This window comes from Bemisia tabaci, chromosome 9 (assembly GCF_918797505.1).
Source record: "Bemisia tabaci chromosome 9, PGI_BMITA_v3".
NCBI lineage: Eukaryota > Metazoa > Arthropoda > Insecta > Hemiptera > Aleyrodidae > Bemisia > Bemisia tabaci.
In genome coordinates this window covers 38,674,796-38,696,026 of record NC_092801.1, presented here as the reverse complement: position 1 = coordinate 38,696,026, position 21,231 = coordinate 38,674,796, and the positions used below count along the sequence as shown (strand labels likewise).

Genomic DNA, 21,231 nt, shown 5'->3' with positions numbered 1-21,231 from the left:
AAGACCTCCATGAAGAGATCTGTCCATACTCTCGCTATACAGGTACTCTACGGAATACAGGTACTCTAGTTGATATGGAATGCTCATAGCGCAGCACGACGTGGCAACGTGGGTTTTGCGAGCGCATTTAACGAATTTATAAGTTCCAAGCACCGGGGCTCCTCTGTTCCTGTGTATTTCGACTTGACATTGCTCGAGCCCCCAAAGGCTCATTAGACACATTATCTCTCCCCACACCTCCAGCCACAAGGTATCATCTTCTCAGTCTTCACCCCTAACTACATCATGTGTACCTCCCATCACCCTTTCTCCCCTGCCGCACGTGTCCACTATCCTCATCCTGGCTCGATGCACGTCTCAAAGTTCCAGCTTGAAATCAGCTTACAAGCTAAAATACTAGCTATAATAGCGAACCAAATAAATAAAAAAAAAAAATTTAAAGAAATAGACAACAGTAATTGTTGACTATTTTTTCACATCAAAGCCTCAACGGCTATTACACAGCCCTGCGTTTTTTTGGTCATGTCGTGTTGCATGGCATTTTTTAGTGCTAAATTCGGGGAAAATATCCAAAAATTCCATCGCGTCAGGATTTTCCGAAAATTCAAAATTTTGGTTTTTTTTGAGGGGGGGGGCGAATAAAAATTCAAGTTTTTGGAATCCCCTCCCCAACCAAAATTTTGAATTTGCGGAAAATCCTGACGTGACGAAATTTTTTGGATATTTTTTCCGAATTTAGCGCTAAAAAATACGGTAGAGTTAATCAAGACATGCCATGCAACACGACATGACCGAAAAAACGCGGGGCTGTGTTATCGGCCGTTCAAGTTTTTTGCACTAATTTTTCCTGGTTCTTCTTTAGTATCCTTCACGACGCAACCTTAACTTAGTTGTAAGTCTCAAGACCATGCTAGAAAGTATCTTTTCTCGTTAAAGGCGTTTTTTATTCGTCGACGCTCCTCATCTAGCAAAATGAAGCAACTGCATTGCCGCTATACCTACCCTGCTACTCTGTTGAATGGGCTCTTAAAGAATGCAACTATTCGGCCTCTGAGACCACGCTAGGAAGTATCTTTTCCCGTTGAAGGCGTTTTTATGCTTCGTCATCTAGCATCTAGCATCTTCATCTAGCAAACGAAGGAACAGAATTACTCACTAATTTACCCAGATACATACTCTGTTGATTAGGTTCTTAAAGAATGTAACTATTCGGCCTCTGAGACCACGCAAGGAAGTATCTTTTCTCCTTGAAGGAGTTTTTCATGCGTCAACATTCTTCATCTAGAAAATGGATCAACCGTGTTCTTCCCTCGTTTATTCTCTTTATGGGGTTTTGAAAGGATGCAACCATTCGGCCACTAGGAACACGTTAGATAGTATCTTCTCTCGTTAAACGCAAAGACCCATTAGGATCACTTGGATTGCATTTTGCAAAAAGGGAACCAGAAGTATTGCAATGTCGCTAAAATTGTGCAACTTCTTTTGTCTTGGAAGAAAAACCTGATTATCTATTAACAGTTTCTATTTTACTCGCTAAGATCTGTAAATTTGAGACAAAAATGATCATGTGAATTTGATATTCTTTCATAGTTACAGTAATTTTATCGCAAAGGACGAAGTTGCACAATCTGAGCACCATTGCAGTGCTTCTGGTTCCTTTTTGCAAAATGCAATCCATTTAACCATATGGATTGCATTTTGCAAAAAGGAACCACTAGCATTGCGATGTTGCTAAGATTGTGAAACCTCTTTTGTCTTGTAGGAAAAACCCGACTATCCATTGATAGTTTCTATTTTACTCGCTAAAAACTGTGAATTTAAGACAAAAATTACTATCTAAATTTCATAGTTTTTCACGATTTCCGCAATTTTATTGCAAAGGATGAAGTTGCACAATCATAGCATCATTGCAATGCTAGTGGTTCCTTTTTGCAAAATGCAATCCATATCATGGTCGCATCACTTGGATCGCGTTTAGCAAGAAGGAACCAGCGCGATGACAGTGATTTCAAAATCGTGCAACTTCTCCTTTGGTTTTAAAAATACTTGATTTATGTACAGTAATAAAATTTACCCGATAATTTTCCTTTAAAATTGACAATTTTATGGCGAGGAGCCAAAACTATTTGCTATTATGAGAGATTTTTAAAAAATTATAAAAAAGCAACATTTTAACAACACCGTAACCGCGCTGGTTCCTTTTTGCTAAATGCATCCACTTGATCTAAGTTAACTAACCACACGAAATGCATTCTTGTTTATCACTGATCCGGTTGACTCAACCGCCTTTTTCTGGTGCCACGCCAAGCTGTTCCTGGATGAGGATCCCTTTCTTCGATTGTCCTGGTTGAACACCTCCGATCCCTGAGGGATATTCAGATCCTCCACCGCAATGGCTCGCCTTCAAATTAATGACTCAAACTCCGAAAACTTCCCACTCATTTAATCTACCGTCGCTTCCGTCTCAGCGAATCGTATTGCCCTGACGAAAATGTCGCGACGCGGGGTCATAAAACTTGACTTTGACGTAACTTCGGTGAATAAACTCGAAGTTTTGAGGAATATTGACAAATGATGATGACACATGGCGTAAACTGAAAAATATGATATGCTATTTTAGCACCTAGGATATCAAAAATAAATATGTCTGGTACTCCTAAGATGCTACCTTGATTGCCCACGCAGTTGAATTTGCATTCATAGGATGTAAAGTTAACTGCTAGGGCAGTAAAGGCAGCATCTGGGGATCACCAACCACATTTTTGATATCCTGAGTGCTAAAACAGCATATTATTTTTTTCAATGTAAGGAGAGATGTTTCTCGATAGTAGCGAAAAAACAAGTCACCGCATCCACGGTAAAAGGAACCATGGTATGTTGGAATATTTTTTTTTTTTTTTTTTATTTTTTTATTTTTTTTTTTTGCCAACGTACGTTAAAAACTCAGCATTAGACTGAAAAAAAAAAAAAAAGAAAAAAAAAAAAAAAAAAAATATTCCAACATACCAACGACCCGTGCGTCCACCGCAATCAGTTTGTGTAAAAATCGCCTGGCAAGGCTTATGCGGAGCTGTTTGGATAATCGCTCACTAGATGGCGCAAGTTTACTTGCCGCCAGCGTCCGCTTGCCCAAGTCTCGGGCTGGTTTTCACGACCTCTCGAGCTTGGTAGCAGGAAATTCAGGAGGCTGCACTGCACTGATGATTGGCCCAACAAGGCCGAAACGCGTCTGCAGTTGCCTTCCTGAATATGGACGTAACTAGTGTTGCACCAAACAGCATATCTCTATGAGGGAAACCGTTACTCCAAAGAGTTATTCCTTGTTGTGAGAATTGTCAGCTTAATGCTGAGTTTTAACGTACGTTGGCAGAAAAAAAAAAAAAAAAAAAAAAAAAAAAAAAAAAAAAAATATTCCAACATACCAACGACCCGTGCGTCCACCGCAATCAGTTTGTGTAAAAGGAACCATACTGCCGTGCTGAAGAAGAACGCCGTATGAGCTTTTAGACGTTGCCACATTTCCTTCAATAAAAACCGAATTTACAGGGAAAATTGCGAATATTTTTCTTACAATTTTTTCTGCACTTTAATATATGACATTTGAAAATTTCAAGATAAAATATGCTTAACTATCCTCTGAAATACTTGTTTTATCCATGGGAATTTGGCACCTTTCGAATGTCCATACGGCGTTCTTCCTTAGAATGGATATAGGATAAAATGGATATTCCTTAGAACGCGTAGTCATCAAGATAATTTCTTTGACATCGAGGAGATTTATAGGTATCTTACTTTAAAATTTTCGGATACTTCAGATTGAAGTGCGAATAAAATTCTCCGAAAAATCCGAAGAAAATTATTCAAATGTCCCTGAAAACTCGTATTTTATCGAGGAAAATTTAACAACGCCTGAAGGCACCTACGGCGTTCTCCCTTATTGCAACAGAGTAGTCCACACAGACAAAGTATTTCGTTGGGCACACTAAAATTTTATGTTTAATGTTGTCCTATCTCGGAAAATAATGTAACACCATCCCAGAATGAGGATGATATCGTAAGCTCTCGTAAGCGTATCGTAAGCTATCGTAAGATATCAGCACGACATGATCGGTACTGCCGTGATAGCGAAGGCAGCCGTGCGTGTAAAAATGAAGTTTTGAGAAAATGGGCTCACTGAGTCACTGGCGTCTGAGCAGTAAATGGATTACATTTTGCAGTAAAGAACCACTCTCTCCGGCTATCCCATAAAAGCACATATCTGCATAGGGAAACCAACGGCATGTATGTTGCTTCTGAAATGGGCCAGAAATAGTGGTTCCTTACAGCAAAATGTAATCCAAATGTTATTGAAAGACGCCTCCGTTCTCTGTTAAATTCCCACTAATCATCCGAGAGACTTAGAAATAGTTTGGACGGTTAAAAATCGACCGATTTCATTTCAACTATGTAAAAAAGGTTATATTTATTTTCATATTAGGCTAGTATTAAACTGAAAAAAAAGTGCGGTCATATGAACCGAATGCACGGTGTTCAATATCCACCGTAGTGCTCGGCTAATGTGCCGGAACCCGCTCTCTCGGTTCTAGGCGCGCCGCACAGTGGATCGAGTCGAAGAGAGAGGTCGTGTAAGACTCTAGGAGTCTTCATGCATTGCGCCAAATAGTGCAGTCGGGGTAAAGCCCATATAAGCGCCTACAAGACTGCATGAATACTGCTCGCATTGCATCAAAGGTGGAGTGATACCACTATTCGAACTCGTAGGAGCGCGTGTGGTATACCTCGTCAACTGAAGGCGAAACATCCGTGCATAAAGCCACTAATGCTTGCTACACGTGGATTGAACTGACATGAGGTAGATTACCATGTGGACTGCTTCTTTTAAGTTGGACTACAAAGTGAGTATCACTTAATCACAATTTGTTATACGTATGTTATTCCTTTAAAATCCTACCACCCATCACCACCGCACAATGGATCGAGTCAATTAGAGAGGTTGAACATGAAATATTTGACTAAAACAGCAAATTTTGATGTTTATTTCGTCACATTTTAAATTTCAAGGAGTGCTAATAGAAGAGAATTCTACGAGGAAACCAATGAAATAATTTTTAGAACCTCAAATTTTAGTAAAAACGGAATTATAAGCGTTTAAAGTTTCCAAATTTTGTCCGACCTCCCCTATTGACGCGATCCACTGTGCGCCATATCCTCAGCTCGTGCAACCGAATTTTTTCCATGGTTCGGCTCGGTTTGAAAACTCGGTTATAAAAACCGAGAACACGGTTCTCAGCACTGAGAGAGTGGTTACATGAACCGAACACTACGGCCGATATTGAACATCGCAGTTTTGGTTCATGAGATCAAATTATGAACAAAATGCTCTGAAAATCGGAGGGAAATACCTACAAATTTCCCCCCTAAATTCGTTATTTGTCAAAGAAAATTTTGCGTCGTCTCAAGGCTCATACGGCGTTCTTCCTTAGCACGGAGAGCCGTACTTATTATCTCATATCCTACGATACTACACATTGACAGAGGCCGCCAATAAGCATGAATCGAAGATTAGTGAATGAGCCGGGCGGTTTGTGTCGAAGACGACAGGTTCTTTCGATCCATCCGCGATTATAGTTCATCGTCTTATAGAGTGGAGTCAAAGAGAGTTGGGTGGGTTTGTAGAGATCTTGTCAACGTTCCAAATTTCGGTTGGTCACCGCCGCGACGCCGCCGTCGGAGCTCGGTCAAAGTTCGCGAGAAATTCGACGCGACCTTCAGCCATGCTGACAACCACCCCGAACCCCTCTTTTTCACTCTTTACGTCAAAGTGTGAAATTTTTCACTGCCTCCTTGCCATATTGTACGGAAGAAAAATGAATGGCTGTTATAACAATTGAATGGAGAATTGGCAGGTATCCGATCTTTGATGAATGGAGAATCTGCAGCACTGGAAAAAAAAAACACATTGGATCTTGAGTCCAGACTCTTGAAAACATTGACGAGAAAAAGGACTCTTGATTCAATCAGATTTAAGCTTAAATCAAAAGGAAATCCGCTCAAATTAAGAGGCTTGGTTCTAGATTTAAGCTTGAATCTGATTGAATCGAGAGTCCTTTTTCTTGTCGATGTTTTTAAGAGTCTCGACTCTAGATCCAATGTGTTTTTTTCCAGTGAGGTGTCTGAAATTTGATGAATGGAGAATTTGCACGCACATGTTTCATTGCTTCATTTGAAAGTGCTTGAAGAGCTGATTTCACCGTATTTTTTATAATTTTTGTCTGATATGGGAAATGGTATAAAAATAAATCTAAAAGTGAGAAAATTCACCGCCTAGTGACGTCATCTGGCGGCATTTCGCATTTAAATACATGTATTTTAGCGGGTTAGATCATGCTGTCATATCTTCTCCAATAATTGTTCAATTCATGAACCAAGGGTATCCTCGTGTTCAGTTCACTCGATAGCTTCCACTTAAACATGTAATTCATCAAATTTTAGACACCTGCAAATTCCCTATTGTTGACAACAAGTCCGACATGTTCCAAATGTACTTTTACAAAAGTGGAAAGCTAATTTAAACACCGGGAGGAGGGAGAATTAAATTAGCATATTTCATCATAAAATCTACACTGAAACATGTCGGACACTTTTTTTCTAACTACAAAAGTGTTAAATCAGCAATATAATTTTTTCCGTGTGCATGCCTTGAATCGACTAAGACCTTAACCCTTTTTGGCTTCAATCAAATTTCGTTATACAGTGGACTTCCTCTAATTCAAATTTTTTTCATATTTGAGGGTTGAATTAAAGTATGTAAATTCGATTAGACTACGAAAAGAACACTTGCTCATAGATATCCATATTAGTGACCTGTGGTTTAATATGAGTAAATACTGGCGTTGGTTTGATGTCTTCGTGTTAGTTATCTTTGGATATCATATTATAGAATTGGCTACATTTATTTTGTTTCAATTCAGCCGTGCAAAGAATCTGGTCGAGAGAAAATCACTATACCTAGGAATACGCTTCATCATCAATCATGCTGAAATTTGATGTGCATTTCGCGATTTGGCTCTAGAGAACCCCGGTTTTTTTATTTTGGTTTAATTGGACGAACATGGAAAACACGAAGCGTCATTTTTCGGGCAAAGCTAATTCTTTACGAGAATCCACGGAAAAATGCGTAGCATTTGTAATGAAAAATGTCCAATAGTCTCTGAATAAAAATAAAAATCGTGAACAGAAATTTGGCAACATTGGGATGCGGTTACGTTTTTTATACGTAATCTCAAGAGTTTATTTTAATAGCTTTAAATCTATTTACCGTGTTGAGCTCGATTTTTTTTTTGTATGAAAATACATGATTAACGACTTAGAATATAGCAGCCTAATAATTTTGATGCTTTTTACAATAAACATTTGGTCTCAATGGACTAAAACGTTGAAACCGAACATGCCTAAACGGAAGGCAGTTAAACAGACCTTGACCGTAGGGGCAGGAAATTAGCCCTCTGTTTGCTGCGAATAATTACACCGAAAGTTGCGACTGATTAATGTATCCCTAAATCGCGACAGTTCTTTGTCCGATCTCGCAAATAGCTCATTCTCCCCCGTGTCTGAAGCCTGTTTAGAAAGGTATTTTAAGATCCAAATTAATCTAATAGCTTCGAAAAAAGTCCTTTCTACTGACATCGCGGAGCTATGGCACGGAAAGACACGAGACAGACCCCTCACCCGCATAAAAAAGATCAAAGAACCCGCACGGTCACTACCGGCATATGCGCAACCGCCTGGAGAGATATTTTCGCCTTCAATCTGCCGTGATACCAAAAACAACTCCCGCGCACGAATAGTTGCATCCAAGCGCCTTAAATGCACGAGTTTATACCGTTGCCAGGAGAATACCGTCGTGCTAAGGAAGAAAGCCGCATGAGCCATAAGATGTTGCTACATTTCCTTCGATAAAGATCGAATTTACTGGGAAAATTGTGAATATTTTTTTCCAAAATTTTCGGACAATTTTACACACAATTTAATATAAATTATCTGAGAATTTCAATGAAAAATATGCACGGATGTCGTCAATAATACATGTTTTATCAAGGGAAATTTGGTAACTCTCTAATGTTCATACGGCGTTCTTCCTTAGCACGGCAGAATACTGCCGAGCAAGGAAGAAAGCCACATGAGTCATCAGATTTTGCCAAATTTCCTTCGATAAGAGCAGAATTTACTGGGAAAATTGTAATTTTTTTCCAAACTTTTCAGACAATTTTGTACGCAATTTAATCTAAAATGTCTAAAAATTTCAAGGAAAAATATGCTTAGATTTCGTCAAAAATACATGTTGAATCGAGAGAAATTCCGCGACTCTCGAATTCTCATATGGCGTTCTTCCGTAGCACAGCAGAATAAGCGAGCAAGAGCAAATTTCATTAATTTTACGACTGTTTTTTTTCTTCTTCAAAATATGAACGGTAAAACTACGAAACCACGAACTTATTCAGTTACGGTGTTTCAAAATTTTGATTCTTCCTTCTTTTTCTCAGAGAAACCTACTTGACACGAAATTTTCGGAGAATGATCTTGAGAAATCAAAAAACAAAAAATCACCCGAAATTTATCTGAAAACAGTGACCAGTTGCATAGAGTTTCGAGGCACGGAACCATTTGTTTTCGAAAGGAAAGGTTCTGCCCGTTGAGGAATGCCCCTTTTATCACACGGTTCCTAGGCTGTGCGATAAAAAATACATTTTCGAAATCTGATCGTCGAAAAGTGCTGATTTAAAGCATTTTTGGCAACAGGGCTCATTCACAAGGCCATCTCCTTATTTTAAAATGTTTTATGAATAAACTACAAGATTTTCGTTCGCTCACCATAAACCAAGAAATTCGCAGTAAAGCTCATTTGGTTCATTTTTGTTTAACAACGCACCTCATTAACTGTCTCGCGATGAATAGATTTGCGATGTCCGTATATTTCGGTTCAATTTTAGCGGAATAAAGACAAAATCTAGTGTGCAGACTCTAACAGTCACAGTTCAATTGACTTGCCCTCAGCACAGCTCCGTTTCACTCACCTCTGTCTCGCGTGATTTCTAGATACTGCTAGCAAAGTGCAACATCGACGGCGCTAGGATACAACTATTCGTACTTTGCGCTGTTTGTGATATCACGGCAATTTGAAGGCGAAAATAGCCCTCTGGGCGATTTGTGTTGCGACTGGCCGATGAAGGCTCTTTGATCTCTCTTCGGCGCTAGCTTCGTTTTACGGTTTTTTTTTATGTTGTTGATATAAGTCTCCTTTTTTCGGCGCTATCACAATAGTCGGGTGGTTTTAACCCGATCGGCCAGCCAACCGTCGAACGATGCCTTATCCCGCTCATATTTTACTTTTTTAATAGGAGGCTTTTAACGGGGATTAAGCAAGTTGTTGTATAGTAATTAACAATTTAAAGACAAATACAACAACAATTTACAATCACAACAATTACAATTTACATTTACATTTGACAATTTACTTTCAATTTAACAATTTTAAATCAGGTGAGAAATTATTTATTAGAGATTTTTTCTGCTTCACTCACTTTTGGGTCGGTGCTGGAATCTAGTTCTGGGCCTGGTTCAGCCTGAGCAGGTGAACTCCAAGTGACGGCTCCCATCTAAAAAACCCCTTCTCATCAGAGGGTACTACAAAGGGCCTTCGTCAGGAATTCAGCTCTGCAACATAAAAGTGGGAATCGTTTTTATAATATACGTTATAAAATACGTTAAATAACGTTATAGCAAGTATTTTCTCCGGCGTTTCAATTGTGGAGAAAACCAGGTAGGCACCAAATGAGAAATTACTGCGGTGCAAAATGACCGGCTTTTCCAAATTTTGCATCAAGGGTCAAAAGTAGCACTACAATTTTCAATGGAAAATAAAATTTTGAAATTTCATAAGAAATATCTCATGAAATTTTAGAAAAATATGAAAGTTATTGAAAAATATTTTTCGAAATTTAATGCCATGTAAACGAAAAGCAAAAAGTTTTTGCGTTTTGGTATTTTTCAGTGCGAGTTCCAGTCCCTGAAAATATGATTCATGTTTTTCACAACTTTAAGCAATTCCATGAAATCTTCCATATTTATGATTTCACATGTGCAACCCTGGTCAATGCTTATGGGAGGCTACTCTAACTTTTCACAGGAACTTTAATTCTTATATGAAAGGTCCCTGTTGACAACACCAGAATCAACAAATCTCGATCGATCATAAAATAGTGGATACCAGCACTGACCTCACTTTGGAAGTATTGCACAAAATGTGAATTGCGGAACTCCACAAAAGACAAGAAAATGAACAACCGTTACGTTCGAAGAAAACACACTTGTATTATGAGCGCATTAAAGACGTTCAAGATTACCATTATGATTTTTGCATCGGCGCAATATGCGCAAGGCGGCCCCTGCCAACAATCGCCGGGTTGCCACTTTTCCTGCAAAATTCGTTAAACTCCCATTAATTGTTATTTGTGGAAAATCTTGCGGAACTTCAATCGAATTGGCAGTGGTGGGCAGTTGCTCTCGCGTCGACGTTTGATCGCGTCAGGTTTATTTCGCTTTTACCCTCGATCTACGTGATTCACTCGCCCTTTCTTATTGTTCCGTCTATATCCATCCTCTCGTGACAATGCGCTATATTTGTATCCGATTATGCAATCGATTTACTCATGGGCCAGTCACAACTTATTGGATCTTAAGGTGGATCTTTGACTATTGGTTCCGCTTATAGATCGTATTAAATGGACGTATTTCTACGAAACAGACCTATGTGCAGGAGAGAAATATGGGGTGTGCTCATCAGTTCTCTGGCCGTAAGAGTGAATGAGAATAATGAGACGCCAGTGACGTCAGCGGCGAAGAAACCGTCGCCGTTGTTGCTCGTGGTCTGCTTTAAGTCATGAGCCCTGTGCACAACGCTCTCGTGCCATGCCCGCGGCTCAAGAGTGCCGCATTCAGTTGGCGCTTAGTTCCTTTTGGTAGAATGTAAAATCCCGCTTTTCCAATTCTTCAAAAGGAATCACGCCCACTTTTACATTGCTTCTTATGCAGCTTTCTAGAGCACACCTCATATTTCTCACCTGCACACAGTTCTGTTTGATAGAAATACGTCCAAATACATCAAACGGGTGAGATTGTATCGATGTCGATTGGTTCAAAACATAAACATAGCCTCATAAGTCAATTGAGTAATCTGCACTGGAAAAAAAAAAAAAAATTGGATCTAGAGTCCAGGCTCTTGAAAATATTGACAAGAAAAAATACTCTTGATTAACTCCGGATTTTAGCTTGAATCAAAACGTAATCCGCTTAAATTAAGAGGCTTTGTTCTTGATTTAAGCTAGATTCTGATTGAATCAAGAGTACTTTTTCTTGTCGATGTTTTTAAGAGTCTGGACTCTAGATCTAATGTTTTTTTTTTCCCCAGTGTGACGGGACGGGTTTTTGTGATAGATTTGTGATTCGTATGGGCACTAATTGGCCAAGAGAAGTGGATGGCTATGATAATTCTCATTCCCAGCTTTTTTGACAAATATTCTTAAATTTTGGTTTGAGGTTATGTTCTATTATTTTAAACCAAACGATACATCGAACCACTATCGAATACGATCCATTGTCACCCATTCGATGTATTGTAGATTTTAACCATAGGCGGATCCAGACACTTTGAACGGGGGGGGGGGGGCGAAAGTAAAGGTCTGAGGGGCCCCCCAGATAATTTCGAAATTTTAAAGTGTCTGAAGTGCAGTTTGAGTCAATTTTGTCATGAGTGATTACTACCAAATGTGAGCAAGCGTCCTTCCCCACGTGGCAGTGATCGCGATTATTTGCGATTTGATCGGAGAATGTGACGCGCTTTCATCGAGATTAACTTATTGCAATATTATCGGATAAAAAATTACGATAAATTGCAATTTAATCACATGAATTTGCAATGAAATTGCGATTCCATCAACAGTCGCCATTTCTCGAACAAAAAATTGTGGTAAATTGAGATAAAATTTCGATTTTATCAAAAATGTTTTTGAGAGATAAAATTCCGACAAATCGAAGATACTTTTATGTTGATGATCCTTGAGATATTATCGCCATAAAATCGTAAAATTATCGGAACTTAAATTCAAAATATCGCAATTTTTCCGTAGTAAAATGCTAGTAGGATCCTTATCCTTACCTCCGATCCCACCTTCTTTCTTTCTTTCCTCTTTTTCTTCTTCTTCCTTTTTTTGGATGAGGAGGGGGAGGGGTGTTGCACGCTCCTTACGTCACAATGAATCGATTATTATGATGTTCGTTGTGAGCAACATGTCTCAAGTAGCACAGTGCAAAGAAAATATTGAAATTAAATTGCAATTTGATTTCAATAAAATTGTACTTTTTTTGCCATTAAATTGCAATATATTTACAAAATTTAGTCTATTTATGCCGATTTTAAACAATCAAAAAATGAGTTCCATGTGTTAGAAAGATAGGCACTATGCAATGTAATGATAAATTGCAATTTATTTCAATTGTATTGCAATACGTTTCAATAAATGGGGACCCTTCAAATAGGAGTTAGGCAACATGCACAACACTCAGTTGAATATTGCAATATTTTTACTATGTAATTGCTACTTATTGCAATCTGTGCTACTTGGAGTTCATCGATCCTTTTCCATAGGTTTAAATGGTAGATCAATCGATACATCGCAAGGCACGGACACTAGTGGTGTCTACAATAACTTATTAAGACGCCTTGATGGTTTAAGTGGTGAAACGTGGACCGACAGTAAAGTCTTATTTAGTGGGAAGTCTGCGTCTTGGAGTAATTCGTTTGACCCGCAGTCGAATTCAATTTCTCCGAAAATAGGTGAGTTTATTTCATGTTTATTACGGAGCTGGTGCTTTGTCGTCACACGACTATTGTTGAGCGGGAGATTTGGCCGAATTCCCGAATCGTTAAACGGGATTACAGTCAGACGGAAACAACTTAAACGAGATCAAGAATTGAGCGAAAGCAAGTTAACTCTTGCGTCGCGGGGATCCTCATGCGTCAAATCGTCGTCTGACGTTAAGACGTATCTATTCATATCCACATGAGCCCTGGAAAACATAGGGTGATGCGGAGAAGAGAGCTCACGTGAAAATTTAGATGCGCGCTTTTATTTGAGAGGAGCGGCGGAATCTGGTCGGTGCGAAACGGAACTGTCTGTTTCTCTCTTTTACGATGCGGAAACCTAACAATTTTGAGACTTGTCTCGCCGATAGATCAGTACCCCAGTCATAGGATCAAGTGGTGATTCAGATTATAAATGGGATTAAAATACCCCCGTTTGGTGGTTTATTTTGGACAATGTTCAGAAATTTGCGGAGTTAATCATGGATTTATACCTATTATGGATGAAGTGGTTCTAAATCAAGGGTTTTCAGTTTGGTTAGAAAATTCAAGGTGGTTATAGGACATTTCGTCAACGATTTTTTGTCCGCGCACCTGTTTTTTCCAGTAATTTACGTCCACGCGTTTTTTCGGCACGGGAGTTTTGGTCCACGTGCCAGTTGAGACCCAAAGTTAATTGGCCCATATGTGAATACAAACGACAATAATTGCTCACGACGTTTTTGGATGAAAATGTGAAATGTCTTGGAAGAATGAGGGTTTGCTTGTTTTTTTGTTTTATCTGTTTGGTCCAACGGAGAATAATACATAGTTGAGAGTTTTGGTAAAAATGGGGGAGCGTCAATTTCATGAGACAAAATTCACTAAAACTTTCTACACCTCTGCGGTGTAACAGGACTTAATTATCTTTCAAGATTTTCCCACCTTGTTATACCTGAATCGGATAAACCTCTATATTTGCCTCAGCTAAAGGCTCTTAGATTTTTCCAGTGTACGATAAGTATCTTGATTTATTTTGCGAGGAAAGATCTGTACTTTTAAAGGATGCCTGCCATTCTTAATACGTTCAATTTCGTATAATACTGTGCAACACCTCTGTTGTGAAATAGTGAAATAGCACAGCGCGGCGGGCGGGCGGGCGGCCAGCGCGACGCGCATTGGCGCCTACAAACCTAAGTGGATATTTCAAGCATTGTGCGATGCGTGAAGTATCCACTTAGGTTTGTAGGCGCTAGTGAGCCTCTCGCGCTGGCAGCACGCCGCAGCCGCTCCGCTCTCTTAGGCTTTAATATTTACACTCGCATAGTCAGCGTTTTTTAACTCAGGATTTTGAAATGTTTGCACACTCTGCATTGATTATTCTCATTTAAATTGATGGGAAAAAAATATTTATCAATTTATCAAAGGAGAATAATAATATAATGTGTGTTTTTTAAATATTGTTGGTTCCGTGACAAATTTAATGATTTCCAAAGCACTTTAATTTTTTCTTTTACATTTTGTGCTTTTATTGTGCTGCAGCGAGGTGCACGCGCAACCAAACGCTCAAAATTTGACGTATTTGACTCTAAAAGATCGATGTACAAATGGGTTAAAACTAAAGATTGCGTGCTTCTTGGTTTTTTCCCTCTTTTATTCATTTTTGCAGTTTCTGTCGGCACAACCGCGGCATATTGAGATTAATGTCGCTTGGAAAAGGTTTTACAAATATTTGTCACGTTTTAAAAATATAAATGTTTTCAAAATGAAGTAATTATTTCGTAAAGAAAAAATTAAAAAAATAAAAAAAGTACCAATACATATATAAGGTATATTGTACATCGAATATTTTAAGGATAGAAATAAAACCAAAAATTTACCAATGACATTTTAAAAAGATGGTTCAGAAGGAGAAAGTAATAATATTTCATTTAGAAAATGAGCAACTATAACAACACCTCCTTCTCTCTCAATTTCTCATCTCGATCCATATTGTCAATATAATTTTACATACCGACTAAAAGATAACGCTGGGACCAAGTCACTATTGCTTATTTTACGTGTGGGCGTAAACTACTGGACAAAAAAGGTGCGCGGACAAAAAATCGTTGACAAAATGCCCTGATGCAACACCCGCGGTGATGCATAGAAAAATAAAATTGCTGTTTTAACAATTTTGTAGTTAAGAAAAGTGTCCAACATGTTTCAATGTAGATTTTACAATGAAAAAATGCTAATTTAGCCACCCCCGTGGTTAATTAGCTTTCTGCTGTGTTCATATTTTTTAACAATTTAATTGTTAATTTAGCAATCCATTTCTTTCTGGGTGCTTTCTAGCTCGATCCGGCATAGTTTACAGTTGTCCGTCTCCGGTGTGATGCGTGGCCACCAACATTGCCATTTCTCTCCTTTGTCTATAGCTTTATCTATCAATTTCAATAATCAGCCCGCAATGATGTTTTTTCCAGCCCGATCCGGCACAGTTTACGGTTATCCGTCTTCGGTGTGATGCGTGGCCACCAACATTGCCATTTCTCTCCTTTGTCTATAGCTTTATCTATCAATTTCAATGATCAGCCCGCAATGATGTTTTTTCTATCCCGATCCGGCACACTTTGGGAAAAAACACATTGGATCTAGAGTCCAGACTCTTAAAAACATCGACAAGAAAAAATACTCTTGATTCAATCAGATTTAAGCTTAGATCAAGAACCAAGCCTCTTTGTTTGAGAGGATTTCCTTTAGATTTAAGCTTAAATCTGATTGAATCGAGAGTATTTTTTCTTGTCAATGTTTTCAAGAGTCTGGACTCTAGATCCAATGCGTTTTTTTTCCAGTGCAGTTTACGCCTGTCCGTCTCCGAAGTGATGCGTGGCCTGGCTACACTCAAAAAAAGGTATGACTCTGCCCATAAAAAATGGCTCGGAGATCCATAATTTCTAACCAAAGTGACTTACCGTCTACAGTATGGCTTTCTGAGCCATACTTTATTGGTCGTGAACCTATAAGCATGGCCTCACGAACTATATTTTATGGCTCCATGATCCATAACTCGGCCGGTAAGTCACTCTTCCCATACTTGTTTTTTGAGTGCGCCAACATTGCCATTCCTCTCCTTTGTCTATAGCTCTATCTATCAATTCCAATAATCAGCCCGCAATGATGTTTTTTCCAGCCCGATCCGGCACAGTTTACGGTTGTCCGTCTCCGGTGCGATGCGTGGCCAGCGAGATTGCCGGCTCGAAGCGGAGCCCCGATGGTCCCGCGGGGGATTTGGGGGCCGCGGCGGGCGGGGCGGCACCCCCTTTGGCTTCTTGCCAGTCGTCCGCATTGAACGGGCGCCTGGCGATTTTTATAAATTACCAACATTTTCATCCGCCGACCCGCTACGCCGCGGCCGGTCCTCCCGTCTCCCGGATTCATCATCACTGAATCACACCGCGGCCCACTCCCACACTCGAGGCAGAAATGGGTCTCCTCCACACAACACACAACACTTACACGGAAAAAAATTGCTGATTCAACAATTCAATTGCTAAAAACAGTGAGTGCAATGTTTCAACGCAGATTTTACAACAAAATAAATGCAACTTTAACCACATTGTAAACTGATTTAACCACGGGGGCGGTTAAAGTAGCATATTTTTGTTGTAAAATCTACATTGAAACATTGCACTCACTGTTTTTAGCGATTGAATTGTTGAATCAGCAATTTAATTTTTTTCCGTGCAACATACAACAGATACAGTCAACTGAGTTTACTTTGAATGGGTGAGGTTGCACAGAAAGCACGTGGGACATATAATCCCGGTTTGCGCTGCTCATTGAATCGTTTGGCAACTGGTGGGAGCTTTTACTTTTGGGGATTCAACAATTCCTTGTGGACAATGGAGATGTTGCATGTGTGAGGACTTTGTGATTTGACTATTGATTCTTATATAAAAGTTCACGAGAAACAGGGTGGTTCCACTGGTTTTCTCTGAAATTAGCTCCCAAGCTTGAAAAAAGCTCTCAAGTTGAGGCCAAAATGGAGGGGATATCCCACGCTATCCTGAGAGTCCACCTCTACATCAAGACAAACTCTCCATGCAAAGATAGGGAGCAAATACATTGACAAGACTGCCACCTTATTTGGGGACTCCAAAACTGAAATCACGGCAACCCTGTCAGTGTATTTGCTCCCTATCTTTGCATGTAGAGCTTGTCTCTGTAAAGGCATTTTTTAATTTTATTATTTAATATTGAATCTGATTTTCCCTCACCCCTCATCTGTGCAAAGAACAAACGGTTTAACACATCGAAATAATTTTTAATATTTTCTGGCCGGAAAATCTACCTTAGTTTGTGTTCCAGTCCTATACTGCTGTACGGGACGCAAAAAAGTTTAGGTAACGCTTTTCCATCTGCCCGTCTTGTTCCTTTAACGCAAAATCTTTTCTTGAGAGAGAAGGGTGATTCAATCCCCCGAAATGTGTTGCCATTTCGAACCTCACTATACTTTTTGGCGAAGCACGAGAGATGTTGCTAAGTTTGGCAATACTTCAATAGGCTGAAGATGGTCTTGATTAATGTTGTGCTGTTACAGGCGTTTGTCAACAACGTGGATTTGAATTTAATTTATTTCACGTGGAGCACGGATTAATCATGCTCCCAAGGGCTCCATGACTGGACACCAACAGACGCTCCTTGAAACGGTGATTCTTCGAAAAATCGCGCCTTCTGCGACCGGCGTTAAACGTATGTTAGCGCCTGTAAGACTCTAGGAATACTTCACGCATCGCGCTCAATATTGTAGTCGGCGTAAAGCCCATGTAAGCGCCTACAAGACTGCATGAATGTTCCATCGAATCACCTTAATCACAATTCTTTATACATAGGGTGTCCCAAAACAACTGAGACCAAGTCTGTAATTCGGAAAGTATGATAGATATCGAAATGCGGTTTATGAGGGGTTGTAGTCCATACTATTAGCTATCGAACCTCAAAATTTGAGCTTATTCGGTTGAAAACTCGCCGAGTTATAACATTTTTTCGGGGACGAGTTGAACAGAACCCTCCACTATTTTCGAGTAATATTTTTCATTTCGCGAACTGTTCGTGAGTGGCGCCGCAGATCGCGACGCTGTGGATCAGATGGAGGGATGAAGTGGTCACTGTTCTGGATGCAGGTTTTATCCTTTTAACATGTGTTTTCATCGCAATCGTCCGAGGGAAAGCTCAGTGCAGCCGAAACCGTCAGGTGTGACCGAGTGTTTCCTCGCGAAGCGCAATGAGTTCGCCCGCTGAGTTGAAACAAGAACAACGTTATGCCATTCGCTATTGCGTTCGCCATGGACTTTCTGACTTCGATACTTTAAATGAGATGACAGTTGCCTATGGACTAAATCGACTTGGGAAAAGAACCATTCTTCATGGGCATAAATGATTTTCCGAGGGTCGAGAGTCGGTAGTTTGTTTCAACTCAGCGGGCAAACTCACTGCTCTTCGCGAGAAAACACTCGGTTACGCTTGACGGTTTCGGCTGCACTGAGCTTTCCCGCGGACGATTGCGATGAAAACACATGTTAAAAGGATAAAACCTGCATCCAGAACAGTGATCACTTCATCCCTCCATCTGATCCACAGCGTCGCGATCTGCGGCGCCACTCACGAACAGTTCGCGAAATGAAAAATATTACTCGAAAATAGTGGAGGGTTCTGTTCAACTCGCCCCCGAAAAAATGTTATAACTCGGTGAGTTTTCAACCGAATAAGCTCAAATTTTGAGGTTCGATAGCTAATAGTATGGACTACAACCCCTCACAAACCGCATTTCGATATCTATCATACTTTCCGAATTACAGACTTGGTCTCAGTTGTTTTGGGCCACCCTATGTACGTATGTTATTTCTTTAAAATCCATGAGTTATAAATATGGGATCCGTCGAATCACCACTAAAATGAAGTCATTTGTATTTTTGCCATTTAATCAATGCTAACTGTAAAAGCTCATACCTATATTGCATAGATGCTGTTGCGGACTTCCCGTTCGGCGATTCGTTTTTCTTGTAAAATTTTGAGGAGATTATTTAGATCGCATCAAGCAGAAAAGAACCGAGCCATATCAGCTATCGCCGAATTTAATTAGGCAATGTAATGTTTTACGTGACAACGGTTGTGCGGAATTTCGTGCATATTCCAATAAATTTTCTCCCTAGTACGAAACAAATTCCTTTACATTTTCAAAGGAATCCGCACAAACGTCCTCTCGTAAAAAGTTAAATTGGCCAGTTAAATTTGGCAATAACTGATGTGGCTTTACAGACATGGAAAAGACATGTGGAATTACAGACAATGCACGGTGGATCGAGTCAATAGGAGAGGTCGGACAAAATTTGGAAACTTTGAACACTTATAACTCCGTTTATACGAAAAGTTGACGTTCTAAAAGTGGTTCCATTGGTTTCCTCGTGGAATTCTCTTCTTTTAGCACTTATTAAAATTTAAAATTTGACGAGATTAATATCGAAATTCGCAGTTTTAGTCAAAACTTGCAAGTCCAACCTCTCTAATTGACTCGACCCATTGTGCGATGGTGATGGGTAGAAGGATTTTAAAGAAATAACATACGTATAAAGAATTGTGATTAAGTGATACTCACTTCGTAGTCCAATTTAAAAGAAGCAGTCTAGATGTTAATCTACCACATGTCAGTTCAATCCACGTGTAGCGAGCATTAGTAGCTTTATGCACGAATTTTTCGCCTTCAGTTGACGAGGTATACCACACGCGCTCCTACGAGTTCGAATAGTGGTATCATTCCACCTGCTTTGATGCGTTTGGCGCAATGCGAGAAGTATTCATGCAGTCTTGTAGGCGCTTATATGGGCTTTACGCCCACTGCACTATTTGACTTGCACTTTGAGCACAGTTTCGATATCAGTATCGAATGCTATATTTTTCCTCTAAAAAAAAACACGCCTTTATTAAGTTGGATTTGTTTGTAAAAATTTGTAAATGCATTTTTTAGTCTCCTGACAACAGAATTGCGATCTCAATTTGAGAAAAGTGACGGGTAGCTGAATAAATGGAACCAATCGATGCGATATATCGCACGTCGTTTTGACACAAAATATGGAGTCAATCGAATCACCTTTTAACGTTGGGTGAATCGTTTTTTATTTATTTACGTGAGATTTTGAAGAGGGAATATTTGACTTTTTTCCTAGTTCAGAGCGTGTGTAGTGGCCAATTAAGTTAAACCCGCTTGAATAGTGGTTTGCGTCCTTTTACGATAAACTTGAGGTATTGCAGAGCTTTAAGAGCGAACAAATTGCCATCATTCAAACAAACAGCAGTGAATACACGTAACCCAGTGAGCAGGTAATAAATATGGCTGTCTCGTGAAAATTGGCACTTCTTTCTGCCAGCTTGTAACAGTCAGATTTGTTTGTTATTTTTACGGGACGTAACCGCACATGCAGTATAGTAGGTTCCATACATCATTGTCTTGCATAACAGGATGTAAGTAAATCCCGTGTTTTTCTAATTAAAAATGAATTATTTGATAAATATCCATTAATTATTCTATTAATGGGTGACTAGGCCATACATAAGGTTTAAATTAGAAAAAAAAACCGAAATTCTTATACGTGGAGAACGACACGGAAATTTCGGCGTTCAACGCATGAATGAGATACTAGCAAGTTACCTAGTATTTTTGACCCAGATCAAATAGAGCTCAGACTATACAAACAACGTCATATGCGGGGCTTGGAGGACAAGGCGCATAAGTGCAGTTTTTAATGTTTCGAGAAATACTTGTTTGAAACTCCGAAATTACATGGATCCCTATGGCGGAAAGAAAGTTCAAACCGACTTTTTGATGCTTAAAAATTGGAATTTGGGTGTGAATTCTTCAAGGAATACCTATGCATTAAAACGTTTTTCACTCGAAATCATTGATATCTCATTTTTTTCAAAAACTACACACTGAAGAAAAAGATTGGTAGAATTTACCATTCCTCCACGCTGTATTTCACACAGCGTTAATTCAAATTCAATTCTGCCAGAAGAAAGGTAAACGTTACTATATACTGGCACAGGTAACCATTCCTCTGACAGAATCGACTTGAAGATTGGTAGAATTTACCATTCCTTCACGATGTGTGAATATACAGCGTGAAGGAATGGTAAAATCTACGAATCTTTTTTCTCAGTGCACTTACGCGCCTAATCCTCCAAGCTACTCATGTATATTTTTGTAATTTAACCAACTTTAATTTTCACCGCCCACATCTTTATACTGCCGTGCTAAGGAAGAACGCCGTATGAACATTCGAAAGTTGCCAAAT

At 39.4% G+C, this 21,231-nt stretch overlaps 1 protein-coding gene across 3 annotated transcripts in view; it reads right to left on the bottom strand.

Moving 5' to 3' along the window:
- LOC109034240 (uncharacterized) overlaps positions 1-21,231 on the bottom strand; it is a 68,652-nt gene that overhangs the window by 9,144 nt on the left and 38,277 nt on the right. Inside the window, exons 2-3 of one of the 3 annotated variants that reach the window (XM_072303995.1) lie at positions 10,278-10,336; positions 9,582-9,714 (exon numbers count right to left, since the gene is read on the bottom strand). In XM_072303995.1, the coding sequence (XP_072160096.1) occupies positions 9,582-9,656 (75 nt within the window). In that variant the 5' untranslated portion in view covers positions 9,657-9,714; positions 10,278-10,336. Of the gene's footprint in view, positions 1-9,581; positions 9,715-10,277; positions 10,416-21,231 lie in introns of those variants that run through there. The other 2 variants (XM_072303994.1, XM_072303996.1) reach the window with 2 other exon arrangements.